Source organism: Garra rufa, chromosome 1 (genome assembly GCF_049309525.1).
Source record: "Garra rufa chromosome 1, GarRuf1.0, whole genome shotgun sequence".
NCBI classification, from domain to species: domain Eukaryota; kingdom Metazoa; phylum Chordata; class Actinopteri; order Cypriniformes; family Cyprinidae; genus Garra; species Garra rufa.
This window is the reverse complement of record NC_133361.1, coordinates 74,126,585-74,145,870: the sequence shown is the minus strand read 5'-3', so window position 1 is coordinate 74,145,870 and position 19,286 is coordinate 74,126,585. Positions and strand designations below refer to the sequence as shown.

General features: G+C 34.5%; 2 protein-coding genes across 2 annotated transcripts in view; one reads left to right on the top strand and one right to left on the bottom strand.

Moving 5' to 3' along the window:
• LOC141319911 (NACHT, LRR and PYD domains-containing protein 12-like) overlaps positions 1–19,286 on the top strand; it is an 812,443-nt gene that overhangs the window by 473,025 nt on the left and 320,132 nt on the right. The gene's annotated exons all lie outside the window — the stretch shown is intronic.
• Positions 6,062–19,286, bottom strand: part of LOC141342600 (NACHT, LRR and PYD domains-containing protein 12-like) — a 30,054-nt gene continuing 16,829 nt past the window's right edge. Inside the window, exon 9 of the mRNA XM_073847094.1 lies at positions 6,062–7,500. Within this exon, the coding sequence (XP_073703195.1) occupies positions 6,953–7,500 (548 nt within the window). The 3' untranslated portion in view covers positions 6,062–6,952. The remainder of the gene's footprint in view (positions 7,501–19,286) is intronic.

Here is a 19,286-nt window from a genome sequence, read left to right as displayed (position 1 = left end):
CTATGCATTTGGAGAATGAAGCACGGCGGCGGCGGCGCTGGAAAACAGTGTTTTAATGCACTGCAATCGGCGAAGGCGCACAGCAAGTCACTTCAGGAGGAGGCGTTGGTCATCTTCCGGAAATATTAGCAGCGATCCATCAGGTAATGTTATTCCCTCTCTCTCTCTCAAATTGTTTTCTGCAGTAAAGCCTACAAGTTTTGTTATAAACATTCTCACTATGCTGTGTTGGGTCCTTGAATTTGAGAGAACGGGGCTTGGAAAGTCAATGAATGTGATGTGGAGTGGTCACCTGCCTATGCTTCTGCTTGCTTGTCATTAAACAGTTTAATATCTGTCCATAGTACTTTGGAACGGCATTCTCAGATTATGGACCTGGTTAAAGCTAATGTGGAGAAAGCACAACACCACCAAAGACGGTATTATAACCAGCGCAGAAGGAATCAAGAGTTCTGTGCAGGAGATGTGGTGTGTGCAATCTCATCCGTTATCCAAGGCCGAGGACGCTTTCATGGCCAAATTATCTCCTAGATGGAAAGGGCCGGCAAAAATAGAAAAGAAAATTAGGACTTGTGAACTACCGTGTCTCTTTTATGTTTGATCCTACGGTCACTGACACGTATCATGTACAGAACTTGAAAACTGGCCACGGATGTGACACATTGTTAAACACGGGAGGGGGTATGTGACAGAATGAAATGTCTGTCACTTGTTTTTTTATTATCCATGGAATAATGGTAATAAAAATGCTGTTCTAATGGAACTACAGGACACTAGAGGGCGCTGATTGGACACCTGGAATGTATAATAGGTGAGTGGATGAATGAAGAAGTAGATTCAGTTGTGGTAGAGGGAACGCATGGTTCCTTGGAGCTACTTCAGACTGTTTGTATTATCTTGTGAAGTCCTGGTTGGGAAACTTTTCGTTTTAAGCTCAGCCTAAGGACTTCTTTATTGTCCAGATACCTGATTGTTTGGACATTGGTAAATGGTGTGCTGTCTGAATGACATCTGTCGTTTTTTGGACACCATCATTCTGAAGTTTCGTCCCTCAATCATCTGCCATTTGTTAAATCAACTCAAGAGTAGATCAACATATTTCAACGCACTCACTGTTTTTTTTTCTCGACTCAGTGACCCCCCCCCCCCCCCAATGATTAATTTAAGGAAAGGATCATCATCCAACAGCTAAGACATTTTGTTTTGTTTTGTTTGTTATGAGAGAAGTTTTAAATACATTGGGGGTTTCTTAGCTTTATTTTGGGTAGGCCTACGCTACTCTTTAATTCAACATTTTCCATCTAAGAAATAAAAAATATACATACACATCAACAAACGTTTGCTGGCATTGGTATTTCACTTTAAATCCTAGTGGTTAACCCTTTTAATGTGACTATTTTTTTTATGTGAGTTGTTACAAAATTTCTTTGGCTGGACTGTCTTTGACTTTATATTTTATGTGTTGATCAGTTTGAGACCATTAGAGAGTCCTCACAGACCAGGGAAAAGAGTTTGTAAACTCAGTAAGTCACACATATTGACACATTAAAAATTAACCTCTTAAGACCCAAGAAAAAAGTTTTAGAAAAAAAAAAGTGTTATATCTTTACATTGTTTAGAGCATTAATTGTGTTGATGAGCAAACTCTCCAAACTGCTAATAAATCTGACTCTTGTTTTTGCTTTGAAATAAGATAGTGGCGAATTTGCAAATATCCAAAGTGATGTTGATTTGGGAGATCAAAATTTAGTGGTAATTGTTGGAAAGACATTAGAGAGCCATCCTCAAACAAGTCTCCTAGCACACCAATCCCCTTCATGTGCCATGTTTTAAAGAGAGGTGAACCTGTTCCAGGAACTAAATCCTGATTCAATTATATTGGATTCAACATGAATATAGTTCTGCCTCTCCCAAAGAACCTAGAGATCTGTCACCAAACTTTAATAGAACTAGAGAGTATTTAAACTTTTGTCTTTTTACCATTCCATATAAATCGAGAAAAAGCACTTTCCAGCTGAGCAGAGACTTTCCTGGTTAACCTACGGGTAACATCTGAAGAGAGCACAATAATCGAGGGAGGATATTCGTCTTGATTAAACTAGTCCTACCAAGCAGTGAAAGAGGAAGAGCTTGCCAGCGGTTTAAGTCTCTTTCACAGTATGAATAATTGGAGCATAACTGAGTTTCCAGAATTTATTTCAATCAGTTGACATTAATCCTGTCACATGTGTTCTATTATTATTATTATTATAACAAATACAGATTAAGTTAAAAAGCAGCAGTAGGCTCCCTAAAGCAAACAATAGTTGCAAAGTTCATTATGTTTTATTGACAAGTCTTGTTAATTTGTAGTTTACTATTGTTCCTAGTCAAATGATTGTCTGAGTGATTACTTAATAGGAAAGAAAAGAAAATAATAAAAAAGGACAGAGATGATTTTTAAGTGATTTTACACTGTCTCTGTATCGACTCACTGGACTGAAATCAACATTTTGCATAGGCTTAGAACTCTATTTAGAACAATTCTATATTCCCTTTCTTAGAATCATAATTAGTTAAATTATTAAATGGCATGTTTGCATTTTGAAGGTGACAAAGTGTTTAACCATTAAAAATGAACCACGCTGTAGGATCTTGTAACAATGGAGGTGAGAATCCAAACGCAGCTTTATTCAGATCAATAATCAAAGTAGTACATTATAGACAATCCAGACTCAGAAACAGAGTCCAGGCAGAATGGTGGAGGCAAGCGGCGATCAGACGGAGTTAATCCAGCAAACAAAGCAAGCGTTGAAAGGCAGGAGGCAGACAATCAAATAACAGAAACAGACAGATCAGCAACGGGAAAACAAACAGGGAAAAACAGTGGGAATTGTCAGCAATGGCAGAACAAGATTGAACTCAAGTTGTCAATCATGACAGAGCCCCTCCCTCTTTAAGGAGTGGATTCCACACAGATATGAAGTCATATTTAATGATCAAATCTGTGTCCGAAATTGTAAAATCCCTCTGAATAAGTAGACATACTTTGAATATTACAGTATTTAATCATTGGTTTGGATCTGTGGTCAGATGCTTTCTGAAGGTCTTTCAGGGCAATGATTCAGGAAACAGGTGAGTGAAAGTCAAAGTGAGAGTAAGAAAGATGTCCTGAGTTTGACTGATTCACATCAACACTGAAGCTTGATTATGAATCTGAATCTGATTCTCTCAGGGATCCTGAATCTGGTGTCCAGATGAAGCTCAGATCAAATGAATCTGATTGACTGAATCAATCTGTGTTGAGAAGCTCAGAATGAACTCAAACTCATCACAGTGACATTCAGATCTGAGTTGGAGGAAATATGAAAAGTGACGGGACGATCCTGGACTTGGAGCCGTTTAATGCTCAGATTGAGATCTTCTTCAGTCTTCAAGCTCTCCAAGAATCAGAAGAATCCTGCTGCTCTTGTGTTCAGATGAACATCTCTACTCTCCTTCCTCTTATCCACCACAATAAATATGGCCTGATCATTTACTCACAATTCATATTATTATTCATATTAAATCATAAAGTTAGCATTTTGGACATTATCAGTAATATTGTTATTCATTATTATTATTGATGTTATTAGAAATTTAGACAATTATTATGTTATTAAGTTATATATGATATATATTGGAAATTATTAGTGATATTATTTAATATTTTGAAAGTTATTACATTATAAAATTGTTACTTTAAAATGTATTAATAATATTTTTTAATTAGATTTTTTATTTTTTACAGTGCAGAAACATTGTTTTAATACTCATTTTTATGGAAATTGTCAATTGATATAATTAAAGAAATCATATAATTAATAATTTGAAAAGTATTAGTAACATTATTAAATCATAAAAATAATAACTTGGAAATTTTAGTGATATTATTACTTAATTACACTTTATTTTTACAGTTCAAAAACATCATAATCATTTTATGGTTATGTTCAATTTATATAATAAAAAAAATATTTTAGAAATTATTAGTAACATTATTAAATTAGATTTTATTTTTTTACAGTGCAGAAACTTTGTAATCATCATTTTATGGTTATGTTCAACTGATATAATAAGAAAAATTAAATTAATATTTTAGAAATTATTAGCATTATTAAATTATATACTAAATTAAATTATATATATATTATAAATATATTAACATTATTAAATTAGATTTTTTTTATTTTTTACATTGCAGAAACTTTGTAATCATCATTTTATGGTTATGTTCAACTGATAAAATTAAATTAATATTTTAGAAATTATTAGTAACATTATTAAATTAGATTTTTTATTTTTTACAGTGCAGAAACATTGTAATCATCATTTTTACGAATATGTTCAATTATAATAAATCATCAAATTAATATTTTGGAAATTATTATAAATATTTTCAAATCATAAAATGATTATTTTGGAAATTATTAATAATATTATTCAATCATAATTTTAATATTTTGGAAATTATTAATATTATTAAATCATACAATTAATATTTTGGAAATTATTAGTGACATTATTAAATTAGACTTTTTATTTTTTACAGTGCAGAAACATTGTTTTAATACTCATTTTTTATGGAAATTGTCAATTGATATAATTAAAGAAATCATATAATTAATAATTTGAAAAGTATTAGTAACATTATTAAATCATAAAAATAATAACTTGGAAATTTTAGTGATATTATTACTTAATTAGACTTTATTTTTACAGTTCAAAAACATTATAATCATCATTTTATGGTTATGTTCAACTGATATAATAAAAAAAAAAATTTTAGAAATTATTAGTAACATTATTAAATTAGATTTTTATTTTTTTTTTACAGTGCAGAAACTTTGTAATCATAATTTTATGGTTATGTTCAACTGATATAATAAGAAAAATTAAATTAATATTTTAGAAATTATTAGCATTATTAAATTATATACTAAATTAAATCATATATATTAAAATTAGATTTTTTTTTTTTACAGTGCAGAAACATTAATCATCATTTTTACGAATATGTTCAATTATAATAAATCATCAAATTAATATTTTGGAAATTATTATTAATATTTTCAAATCATAAAATGACTATTTTGGAAATTATTAATAATATACAATCATAATTGTAATATTTTTGAAATTATTAATATTATTAAATCATACAATTCATATTTTGGAAATTATTAGTGACATTATTAAATTAGACTTTATTTTTTACAGTGCAGAAACATTGAAATTATATTTTTTATGGATATGTTCAATTATAATAAATCATCAAATTAATATTTTGTAAATTATTATTATTATTACATAAACTAATATTTTGTAAATTATTATTATTATTATTATTATTAAATCATAACATTAATATTTTTTAAATTATTATTAATTTTTTTCAAATCATAAAATGACTATTTTGGAAATTATTAATAATATTATTCAATCATAATTTTAATATTTTTGAAATTATTAATATTATTATATCATACAATTAATATTTTGTTATTTTGACAATGATAATTTAAGGATGTTTTTAATGGACAACTTAAGAAAAATAAAATATGTTTAAAATAATATATAATTAAAAGTATGTTTTGTGAATTATATAAACTATCACTAAACAAACAAACACATCTGTGGATCATTCAGAGAACAACACAAATAAATACATGCATGTTGTATGATTTGAACGGGATATTTTTATAAATCCAGCTTTTGTTTTCTCTTGTGGACTAGATATAAACGTCTTTAATGTCAAATATCTTATTCAGGTCAGTACTAAATAAACAATAACATGCATGTTGTATGATTTCTCTTATTTTGGTCAAATAATTAACATTTTGCAGATTTTATGTATTTTTTACACAAATATTGTTAAACTAGTTTTGACTATAGTTAAAGCTGTTATATATTTGTTGTCTAACATTCCCAGTTTTCTGACGCATGTCCTTAATTTAATTGTATATGCTGGTATTAGTTCAGCGTTTATGATCCTAGAGAGCAGATCTTGTGAACAAATAAATAAAAGACAGTCTGTTTTTGATCATGTGTGTTATTCTGTGTTGTCATCCATTTATTTATTTGGGCAATAATAACAAACAGGATTAGAGTACAAACAAAACATAGACAAATCCTTTCAGTAACAAACGAGTTATGGTTTAGTCGTTAACAGAAGTCATATACAAATATTATATTATTAGATTTATTCTGACTGATGATCATATTAATGTCATGACTCTATCTGTCACTCGTTGATCATCAGCTCAAAGCATTATGGGTAGATTCTCTCATCAGTCTGTTCTCATTCATCAACACAGAGAAACTGATGATCCAGGACCAACCCCAAACCCAGAACTAACCCCAAACCCAGGATAGAGCGTCTGAGTGAATGTGGTGTGTTCTGTGTGGATGAGGCTCATTGTGTCAGAGACGCTGTAGAAGGACAGAGTTCCTGCTCCGTGATCCACATACACTCCTACTCTATAGACACCATCCTCAACATCATCATCAATCTCTCCTAGTCTATAGACATTATCCTCATCATCATCATCAATCACTCCTGTTCTACAGCTGATGGGCTTCACAGGGCGAACAGTCTCTGTTATTGTGTCTGAATGTGTAACTGGAGGAAGAGCAGCTCAAACTCCAGGACTGATCATTATATCCAAACCCACACTCATAACCTACTCCCTACAATAGAGGAAATGAGAGATCGGATATCAGGCTGATGTTGATCATAATGCAGATGATTGATGAGAGACTGATATTATTGAGAAACACAGATCATCATCACACACTGATCTACTGTCTAGATGAGGATTATTAGATTTATTCTGACTGATGATCATATTAATGTCATGACTCTATCTGTCACTCGCTGATCATCAGCTCAAAGCATTATGGGTAGATTCTCTCATCAGTCTGTTCTCATTCATCAACACAGTTTAACTGATGATCCAGAACCAACCCTAAACCCAGGATAGAGCGTCTGAGTGAATGTGGTGTGTTCTGTGTGGATGAGGCTCATTGTGTCAGAGACGCTGTAGAAGGACAGACTTCCTGCTCCGTGATCCACATACACTCCTACTCTATAGACACCTTTCACTCCTGTTCTCCTGATGATGATGGGCTTCACAGGGAGATCAGTCCATATGTTATTGTGTCTGAATGAGTAACTGGAGGAATAGCAGTTCAAACTCCAGGACTGATCATTATGTCCAAACCTACACTCATAACCTACTCCCTTCCTGCTGATGCTCTTATATGACACTGATATAGACACATTATCTCCACTCCACTCAATCTCCCAGTAACAGCGTCCACACACACTCTCTCTACACAACACCTGATGCCACACATCAAATCTGTCTGGATGATCAGGATAATGTTGATCTGTGTCAGTGAATGTAATCACTCTGTTGTTCTCAGACAGACGGAGGCGTTCATTCACTGTGTTCAGATCCAGAGTGAGCCGATGGGAATCTGATGGAGATAAAACACACCAGAATCAGGAATGAATGCAGCTCATAATAGTGAAATAATCCAATCATTGCTGGCATTACATCCTAATTAAATAAATGATATTATTGTTAGTTTGAAATGAACAGAGAACACATCCATTCATATTTTGGTCAGAGTCACAATTTCAGCCGGTGATGATGATGGTTTTCATAAATTAGTTTTGCACAAAGAACCTAATTGTTGATTTTATAAATGTGACTGTTGTGATTATTAATGAGTTATTCTTTATGAATTGGTCACAGTTCACAATTCTTTTCTTTAGTAATGATCAAACACCTAATAAGGGACTATCTTTGTCCAAAATGATCACTGACCTACTGCTCAGTTAATCTTGCTTCTATATGAGTTAATAGTATTAAGTGTTAATGTAGAACTACCTATTACTTCCTGCATAGTGACTTGTTAACAACGGCCCATTATTATAAAGTGTTACCGATTTGCATTTATGAACGTGTGAAACTTAATTAGTAATATGAATAGATTAATAACGAATGCTTCATTATTCATATTATCATGATCAAAATATCCAAAAACAACATTTTCAAAATGCAAATTTAAATTAGAGACTATCTTTTATTTTATTTTTTGATAAACACAAATGTATCATAACCATAACTTTTTAACACGACTACAGTGCCAAAAGATGTGGAATACAATTTCCAAATATAAAGAGCAATTGACATCAATATCCTTCTTAAATTTGCTGAGAAAATGTTTGATAGGATAGAGTTTGTGAATGATCTTAAAGGGGTGCTATTCTGCTTTTTCACTTTCTGAACTTTAGCCAGTGTGTGGTGTGTATGTTTGAGCATAAAAAACATCCACAAAGTGACAAATCTCAAAGTCCACTCTCGTTTGTGCCAGCCTGAGGAGAAAGCTATTGTAATGATGTAAATTATGTGGAAAATAATGCGTTTTTCCAACAACTAAGCATGAAAGCATGTTCAAGTGACTCAAAAACAAATGAAAGACTTTGTAAAGGAGCATAATAGGACCCCTTTAAAAGAAATGTGGCTAACACTTTACAATAAGGGTAGATGAATAATCATGTACTAATGCCTAAATGAACACTTAATTCATCAGCTACTAATGATTATTCAAGGAATTAACTAATTATGAACTAACAAAGGGCTATCCTTAACTACAACTGGAGTCATACGGATTCATGGATGAATAACGGCAGCCTTAACTAAATGTTAGTACATGTTTGATAGTTAATGCATTAATTAACATTTATGGCTAAACTACATCTTTAGGAAAGAATGAGAAATACTCTGACTCTGAAATTAATTTAAGTAATAGGAAGTGATAGGAAGTGATAGGAAGTATATCATAAATCATGAGCTGAGTTTAGTGGGTAGTTAAGAGTGAATTCATTATGATTGGGCCCTCTCAAGTAATTAACATTATTAAATTATTGCTCGTTGAAAGTATTAGTGCCATTAATTAGACAGATATATTAAACCAAATGTAGACAATAGACCAATAGCTAATACTTTCAATGATCAATAATTAAACCGTTTCAAATGAACGGAACTACAGTATGTAAGGTTGTTTCTGGAGGGACACTCATTAGTGGCGCACTCTAGGCACTCGCTCGGTGCGTAAGGTTTGTTTCGCTAATGACATTTTAATTTAATTAATGTCGTCTGCTTTTGTAAACCAAATCAAAGTTATGTTTGCATCTGCATTTCTTTTGTGTGGAAAGTTAGGCACATTAAATAACAGCATGGTTTTGAGCTTCTGGACATAAAATATTTGACCTTCTGTGTGTCTTTAGAGGTAACATTATGTTTAGACTTTCTTTTGAGTCCATATTTGTGAAATTATGTCAATTGTTAGTTGTACTGGTGCTGTAAATGGACAAGGAGGACACTCTTACTGCATGTTTAATGTTTAATATTTATTCATCTGCACATTGTCTTGCCCATAATTGCACATTTCATTTTTTATATTTATTATAGTCTGTTCCTTTTTCTAATATTTTACGGTTATTTTTTTTATTGTATATTTGTACATAATGCAAATTTCTTTTTACACCTAAAGTTAATCTTATTATTTTCTAATTTGTTTAATGATCTTATTTCTCATATCAGCAGTCATATAAGCATTTCCCTTTATATGATACTGTGTACGACTGTGTGTGTGACAAATAACATTGAATTTGGTCTGTAATTTGATGATTTGTTAATGTGTCGCTTCATTACTAACTCATTATTAACTACCCAATGCACCAGTAAAGCTTAGTTACAGCGGTGAAATATTGTGCATTGATTCAGTCCACAGTAAAAATATAGTGATATTTGTAATATTACAAGGTGTGTGTAGTTCATGCTGTAGTAAAGGGAATAATATAACAACATAGCAAGCACAACAGAACAATAACAGTAATTTAATAGATTTATAATAGCAAACATATCTATAATACCATAATAAATACATGAAATGAATGACAATACATGAGTAATACCAAGCAGAATATGTAATATATACAGAACATACAATATGAAAATAAATGAATAGTAAATTATAAAGTAAATTATGCTATAGTGAAAAGTAGTTTAACAATATTTGTGTAAAAAAAGACACTGAAAATACAAAAAAAAAATACATAAAATCTGCAAAATGTTAATTATTTGACCCAAATAACAGAAATCATACAACATGCATGTTATTGTTTATTTAGTACTGACCTGAATACGATATTTGACATTAAAGACGTTTATATCTAGTCCACAAGAGAAAACAAAAGCTGGATTTATAAAAATATCCCGTTCAAAAGTTTCCACCCCCTTGATTGTTAATCCTGTGTTGTTCTCTGAATGATCCACAGATGTGTTTGTTTGTTTAGTGATAGTTGTTCATGAGTCTCTTGTTTGTCCTGAACACTTCAACTGTCTGCTGTTCTTCAGAAACATCCTTCAGGTCCCACTAATTCTTTGCTTTTCCAGCATTTTTGTGTATTTGAACTCTTTCCAACAATGACTGTATGATTTAGAGATGCATCTTTTCACACTGAGGACAACTGAGAGACTCATATGCAACTATTACAGAAGATTCAAACACTCACTGATGCTCCAGAAGAAGAAAACATGCATTAAGAGCCGGGGGTGAAAACTATTGAACAGAATGGAGATGTGGATCTTATTTTGCCTATATATATATATATATAATTTATAAAAAATAAAAGCAATTAAATGTATAATTATAATATGAAAATTCAAATGAGGGGTAATAATAGATTATGACGGGTAATTTACGACCCTGTCCGTCAAAATGACATACAATGAAAAAGTGTAACCAACCCATATACAGTCATTAGTATGTAGTTGTTCTTCACTACAAGAGTAGGCTACACACTTAATAAGATCAGCATTAAACAGCCTGTGTCAATAATGTATAATGCGGTCTATAGTATTGTGGTTGACTGAAGAAACTGGTCATATTTAAATATTGGACAGAAAATGACAGAAACATTAACTTGAACAAATACAATATTAGTCTGAGGAGGTTTAGTCTGTTGGAAATGCAGAGAACAGTCCACTGACAGGCTTTCTTCAGCTTTCCTTCAGGCTTGTGTTCTCATGTTTGCCATTGGATAAAAAGGGGAAAATAATAATCAGTCCACAGTTTTATGATAAACTATCAAATCCTTATGATCTAGTAATGATAGCCTTTTTGTAAATGAGCATAATAACAAAGTGCTCACTTTACTCTTTAAGTATATTGTGCTCATAAAACAATTTTGTCTATGATATAAACTACAATAAACGTTCAAACCTAATAAGAATGAAATTAAACTTCATGATTTCATATAATGCCTCAGCTTTCACAGCTAACTAATGTTAGCGATATTGCTAGCAGTTAATAGTCTGTCACTGGTGGTAAATTAAGCTGTCAACAAACGTTAAAAATGACCCAAAAACAAATAGAAACAAGTGTTCAGTCTTACCTGTGAAAGATAATACCCCGAGATCTGTGTTCATTCCTGTGTGATGGTTTGTAGATGCTCAAGTTGCTGACAAGTCAGGTCTCTATTCGCTTGTACTGATATGAGAGTTATGGAATCGTCCCGTATTTGAGAATGAAATTGCGCGTCCCATTATGAATCAATACGGGAAGGTTTTTGTCCCGTATTTTTTATAAAAAAAAATTAAATGCAGCGTCTCATGCAAATAATCACTGCGGAAAAGCCAGCGCGGTTCAGAAAAACACAGTCAAGCCAGCCGCGATTGATTTTAAGTGTGCGCGCATATTACAGTGATTACGGTAGTTTCAGAAACAACACAGAGAGAACGCGAAATAAAACAATCACCTGAAATAAATGATATATTTATTCATAATGATAACAATAAGTGTTGCTTTGTGGTCTTTTAAGGGTTAAATTATATTTTATGCAGTAATATTCGTGAACAGCTAATAATCTACTAAAAATATCAGCTAAAGCATAAAGAAAACGCCATTCTGACAAACCTTTACATCCATTTTGACCGCTTGCAGCACCCATACCTTAAGTACGTCATTAGATGCGCCATAGAAACAATAGAGCGGGTGACGTGAGCCCAGAGTAGTGAGAGCATAGATATATAAACACACACATACACACACACACACACATATATATATATATGTGTGTGTGTGTGTGTGTGTGTGTGTGTGTGTGTGTGTGTGAGAGAGAGAGAGGAGCGAGTTAGAAGTTGACGTCACAGGAGTGAGCTGTATTTCTGCTGTGCATAATCCAATCCATCCTCACTTATTCCCACTTTAAATATATGTCTGAAGTGTTTTATTGCTTTAGTGAGTGGAGGAGACTGTGAGTGTTTGATGAGATCGAGATTATTTGAATTGGTGGATCAGATCAGAAGACTCATTCATTCAAAGTGTCTTCATTCAGCGGCATTCATTCATTCATTCATTCATTCATTCATTCATTCATTCATACTGACTCTACAATTTAGTTTAATATGTACTGTTATTAAATTGAATATAACTCTCTGAAATCATGTGCTAACAGTGCTTCTAAAACGGATAAACCAGGGCTTCAAGAGCAATTCATCAACACAGATAAAGATATTTCAGTATTTATAACCTATAACATGAATCTGCAGCACTGATAATGTAATGCGTCAATATTTGTGATTCCTGAAAACAGTGCTGCATGAATGAGTCCTAAAACACAGAAATGATTTTTATGTTTGGACTTCTGCTTCCATCAATGCAAAGTTAATGTAAATGTGTACTTTTCATTTACTCATGTCCTTTTTACAACACAAAACATGTGACCATGGACCACAAAACCAGTCATAAGGGGAAACTTTTCAACTTTATTCATCGCTTGAAAGCTGAATAAATAAGCTTTCCATTGATGTATGGTTTGTTGGGACAATATCAGCAGTCCTGATGAACACTGTTCTACAGTTTGTGTGCTTCAACAGATGCGCTCAGTTCAGTTAATGATCTCTTTCCTAATGATGATCATCTGAATCAGGTGTGTTAAAGAAGGAGACATACATAATGTGCAGAGCAGTGGAGCACCAGACCTGGAGTCAGAACAAACGCTTACAGATCATTTACACGAGATGTTCATGTCTTTCTTACTTCTGTTTGTTTGAACTTCCCAAATGCAGTTAAAATGCTGCTTCAAAAGGAGACGAGGAAGAAGAGTCTTATGTAGAGTAAAATGATCAGTTATTTTCTGACAACATTTACAATTTATTTGTTTTTTTTTTTTTTATCTCAAACGTTAAAAAGTATATAAATTGTAAAATCGTTTCACTAGATCAGACTCTTCTTCCTCATCTGGGATCGTTTAGAGTCCTTTGAAGCTGCATTTTGGAAGTTCAAACTCAGGGCACCATAGAAGTCCACTATATGGAGAGAAATCCTGATATGTTTAACTTAAAACATAATCTCTTTACGACTGAAGAAAGAAAGACATGAACATCTTGGATGACAAGGGGGTGAGTACATTATCTGTAAATGTTTGTTCTGAAAGTGAACTACTTCTTTAAAGTTGTTGTTGGCTCTTTTAAGAATATGAGTGATGAACTTGACTAATGAATTCATGTAAGAACACGCTATCGATTGAGAAAACACTCCCAGTAAATACCAAAATGTCTCTCGATGGCAAATCTTCTATTGGTTTTAGTTCAATAAACCAGTAGTTATAATCAAGAAGTTGCTTACATTGTAAACACAATAATATTTAGTGTTTTGTTCTTTCATCAAAGAGTTAAAGCACATTCTCCAAGCAGCTCTCAGTGGTGTTTTACTACTAAGTGTTTCAGCGTTTTGAGCGAATCAGTTGAAATAACACAATAACTCACTCATTAAGTGACTCACCTACTGGTAGTTTGCTAGTATGTCTAAAAATATGAACCCCCAACATTTCTTATTTGTATATTCATCAATGTATTTAAAACATTCATCTCATAACATCATTTATTGCAGTGTAAGTATTTAATCTAATTGGTAACAGACCAATAGAAAATTGGTCGATAAATTAATCATTTAAGATGAAAGATGATGCATACGTTTCAAACGTTTCAATAATAGGCCTTTATAGAGGTAAATATAGAAATGAAGATTTAAGAATGTAAAAGCTGATGAAACACTGATGAAAATATTGCTTCAGAATAGATTGTTTACACCAAAAATCTGAATGATGTGGTATTTTAAAGGGATATTTTGTGGAATATTATCGGCTAATATGAAAAGTTCACTGAATATTGTAGTAATATAATTTTCTACAGCGATGACATGTTTTCTTATTAGATTAAACGTATTAAATATTACATATAGGTGTGTGATGTGTGGTGTTTTTCCATTAGAGGTCTTACGGTGCGTTCACACTGGCACGAAGCGAGCGGGGCGAAGCGAGCGTTTTCAATTCATTTATGTGGAAGTTGAGCGTAAACGGTCGCGTGGTGCATTTTGGGATTGGAAGCGTTGCGGAGAAAGCGTTGAGAGCGGCTGAGAGCGTCAAAAGGTTGGGCATTCCTCAACTTTATGCAAATCTCGAGCGCAAAACGCCAGGCGACAACCAATCGCTGTGAGAAGTAGGCAAGGCAAGACTATGACGCGTGTTTCCGAAACTGGCGGATTACTGAGCTGAAATCACATATTATTGAAAAAGTCACGCAAAAGTAAATGTACTTTGCATGTTGTTAGTATATGCTACAGTTTAGTTTGCAAACCGCCGTTAAAAGAAGACAATGGAACGTAAATACGGTGTCGAATATTGTTTTTCAGAGGCGTGCTCTGCCCTAAATTTGACACACCCCAAAGCAGTGGCGTTGTAGCGTTGCTAGCGGCACTGAGCGTGGATTTGACGCTGTAGTGTGAACGCACCGTTAAGGTGCGTTCACACCGGACGCGAATGAAGCGGCAAGCGCGAGTGATTTACATGTTAAGTCAATGCAAAGACGCGAATAGCCATCCTGCGGCGCGAAATGCGCGAATAGCGCGAATGGCGCGGCGCGCATTGAGCGTTTCAAGCGATTGCCGCGCCATTCGCGCGAGCAGGGCCGGAGTGGGACTCCTTTTCAGCCCTGGAGTTTCAAGCCTTAAGGTGCGTTCACACCGGACGCGAATGAAGCGGCAAGCGCGAGTGATTTACATGTTAAGTCAATGCAAAGACGCGAATAGCCATCCTGCGGCGCGAATAGCGCGAATGGCGCGGCGCGCATTGAGCGTTCAAGCGATTGCCGCGCCATTCGCGCGAGTTCAAAAATCTGAACTTCGGCGGAATTCCGCGCCGCGTTAACCAATCAGGAGCTTGCTCTAGTAGTGACGGAGGCAGAAATCCGAAACAACAATGGCGGACAAAATCACCGTTGCTGTCTGTGGTTCCTCGGAGCTGTACGATACATCTTTGGACTTTTGTAGAAACAGAAATAAAAGGGATCTTGCTAGGAATAAAGTGAGTGAAGAGGTCGGACAATCTGGTTAGTTTTAAAAAACGCTCTTTACTCAATTTAACCTACATATACATACATATTGAGACTACAAGCAAGCTAAAGCTGGCAAATTGAGCTCATTCACCTATTTTACAACTACTTTCCCGCTGACGAGTGGCAGAAGCCCCTCCCTTGACGCGAATTCGCGTCTGTTGTGAAGAAAATGTCACGCGCGAATGACGCGAATTTTACCGCGCGAATGGCGCGAGTAAACTCAAATGTTCAAGCGTTCAACTACGCGCGAATAGCGCGTTTTTTCCGCGCAAGTCGCGTCCGGTGTGAACGCACCATTAGACCGGCCCACTTTAGTTCACGACTGACTATATTAAAATGACGTCATTTCCAATTCAGTGCAAATACAGTAGCCTAAGTGTTGCTTCACAGTGAAGATTTATTTGAACAGTTAACACAATATAATGTTTAACAGTATCAGTATCTATTTTCTGTTAGAATTAGTGCTCATAAATATCCAAACCTTGAAATGAAAAAATATCAAATAAATACAAATGTATATTAAGCTATATGTATAAAATAAAGATTAAAATAAAATGTATTAAACTTTCTAATGACACTATCATGTCTTTTTCAAGTAAACAGCTGCTTTATAAGTTCAAATATTTTTCATAAATGAGAACATTAAAGGGTAAATGTCTAACACTATTCTTTTAAACATCACAATGTCCTTTTCTGCAATATCTGAATATATATTCTGTGCAAAATTGTTCAGTCCTTAAACACAAATAAAGAATAGAACAAGTATTGCACTGTCCTACCTGCCCATTCTAGTGTGTTGGGCTGATGACTGGTGCTTGGTAATGTTACGGGGCCTGGCTTTTCACTCTTAGCAGCAAACTGGACTAGAGGCTGCTGCTGCTGAAGAGCAACAGTACAAGAAAAGGTTTGATACATAAACATGAACGGTGATTTGCAGACATCGTTGTTTTGCACTGCTCCTAACTAGCTTGACGTTAACCAGGGGCGGACTGAGACAAAATTTCAGGCCGGGAAATCTCATACTTATCCAGGCCATCCCACACCAAAATTTGAAACCCTGGACAACAATATTTTTCATCATCACATAAAGAAAAGTTGAAATCAACTGGGTAAAATAATTAAATGCTATCTCTTGAACTTCCAATTTGCCTTTTAATCTCTTTTAATCTCTCTGTCTCTCATGTGTGTTTACTTTTTAAACAAATTTTCTTGTATCTGTCACTTTTTTCATAAACACATCTCGACCTTTACAACCACCTATACAGTACAGATCTAAGGTTGGTCTTTTTTAAAGAAGACAATCAGCAGATTATTGCAGAAATACTGAGACCTTTTTAAAGACATGTTTTTGTCAAGATTGTAAAAAGTTGTGATTTTGTAAAATGACACTTGACATTACTGCTAAGGGGGAGGAGACAGCCACCAGGATGGTTCTTGAGCTTCTAAGCTTTCAAAATTATATATAATTTATGATTAGTACTAAAACATTTGACAGAAAAAAGGGCAACAGAAAAAAGAGGGCCACTACATTAGGACCATGTGTTATTATCGTAATGTTAAAATTAAAACAACAAAAATTAGCTACATCTTGAATATATCTTTATTAAAAAATCTTAAAACTAAACATGTTTTGCATTATCATGGGTCATGTTTGGCCCTAAGGAAAATTAACCATGATATTATTGAGCCTATGGTAAACATAGTAACCATGTTTTTTGGGGGTTTTTTTTAGGATTGATTCCCATTAGTATAATCATAATTTTATACCATGGTGAAAGTATAGTGTAGCAAAACCATTGTATATTGTATAATTATTGTATAACTATAGTAAACATGTTTTGTAAAACCACAGTTAATTTTTATAAGGGCAGCTCCCTAAACCTGTTTTAAAACGATATTTTTTATAGATTAACATTTGTTAGCAGTTCAATACTTAAGTAAACAAAGACAAAACTACAATAGTCTGTTTACAGATGTAACAGACCTGCGCTTTAGGTCCTAAACAGGACAGATTTGTCTCTCTGCTCCACCTGGGCACTTCTACTTCAGTCTTGCGTCGTTTTGGCGGACGGCGGACGCGCGGAGCGCGCGCGAGACGAAACGCGTGCCAGTCAAGACTAACCGATTTATGATTTATTAGAGTTTTATTATTGAATGGCTAATTCTGAAATAACCACTTTAGTACATTAGGCCGGCAACAAAAACAACAACAATATTAAATAATAATAATAAAAATTGGAGGGTAGCGGGCCAAAAATTCTCCCGATGGACAGTCCGCCCCTGGCGACTGCTGTGAGTGCAGGCAGCTAGGGACACCGGCCCTCGCGGCCAAAAAAACGGACCGGCCCACCGGGAATTCTCCCGGTCCTCCCGATTAGCCAATCCGGGCCTGCGCGCGAGTTCAAAAATCTGAACTTCGGCGGAATTCTGCGCCGCGGTAACCAATCAGGAGCTTGCTCTAGTAGTGACGGAGGCAGAAATCCGAAACAACAATGGCGGACAAAATCACCGTTGCTGTCTGTGGTTCCTCGGAGCTGTACGATACATCTTTGGACTTTTGTAGAAACAGGAATAAAAGGGATCTTGCTAGGAATAAAGTGAGTGAAGAGGTCGGACAATCTGGTTAGTTTTAAAAAACGCTCTTTACTCAATTTAACCTACATATACATACATATTGAGACTACAAGCAAGCTAAAGCTGGCAAATTGAGCTCATTCACCTATTTTACAACTACTTTCCCGCTGACGAGTGGCAGAAGCCCCTCCCATGACGCGAATTCGCGTCTGTTGTGAAGAAAATGTCAGGACGAATGACGCGAATTTTACCGCGCGAATAAACTCAAATGTTCAAGCGTTCAACTACGCGCGAATAGCGCGTTTTTTCCGCGCAAGTCGCGTCCGGTGTGAACGCACCATTACATTTCAAAAATACTGGTCTGACACAGCCATAGTACGCTGTGTGGAGATCCAGCAGGAGGAGGAGTACAGGGATCTGGTTGGCTACTTCTTTCTCTCCATCTCTATCTTTTACTCTGACACTGGGTGCACCTAGAAACTCTTATATTTCTATTAGACTTACTTCTCTCACATTTGACTAGCTTTGAATTTGACTGACATCTTTAATTCGACTTTGACGTGTTACTGCCCACAAAGAGGGATGCACCAAACGGTTAGCAATAGAGGTCGACCGATATATCGGGCCGATATTTGCTATTTTTTTTATATATAAAACTATGTTCACGTCCAGATGTCAGTAAACGTTATTTTTTTCAGCATGGATCTGTCTTAAAAGCAGGAGTGATTAAGTCTATATAAGTGTGCAGCGATGTGAAGATCAGCTGTTAAAATGAACCATCCATCCATTCATCATATGATCATGCAAAACTAAGAATTAGAATAATTGTAAGAGGACGATCGTGTGCGGTTTGATGAATCAGAGAATCAGGTGCGGGTGGGTGGCAGGCAGATTACACTATTGCCTGATTTTGCTTTATTTCGTCGTCAAAAGTAAGATTTTGCTCTTTCTTGTCATCAAAAGTATTCTGAAACAAGTCACAACTGAGCCGCTGTGCAAAGGCTCATGTTATGGCAATATCTGGATCATGGCTGACTCCTGTTATATCAGATTCATTTCTTGCGATTGAAAACTATTCATTATATCGCAAAGACAGGACTGATAGAACTGGTTGCTCTTTATGTAAATAAAAAATATGCACATTCTATAGTAAAACTATCAACAGTATCAGAGTCACTTCAATTGGTTATTCATTTTACAAATCAATGTTCAGTTACTATT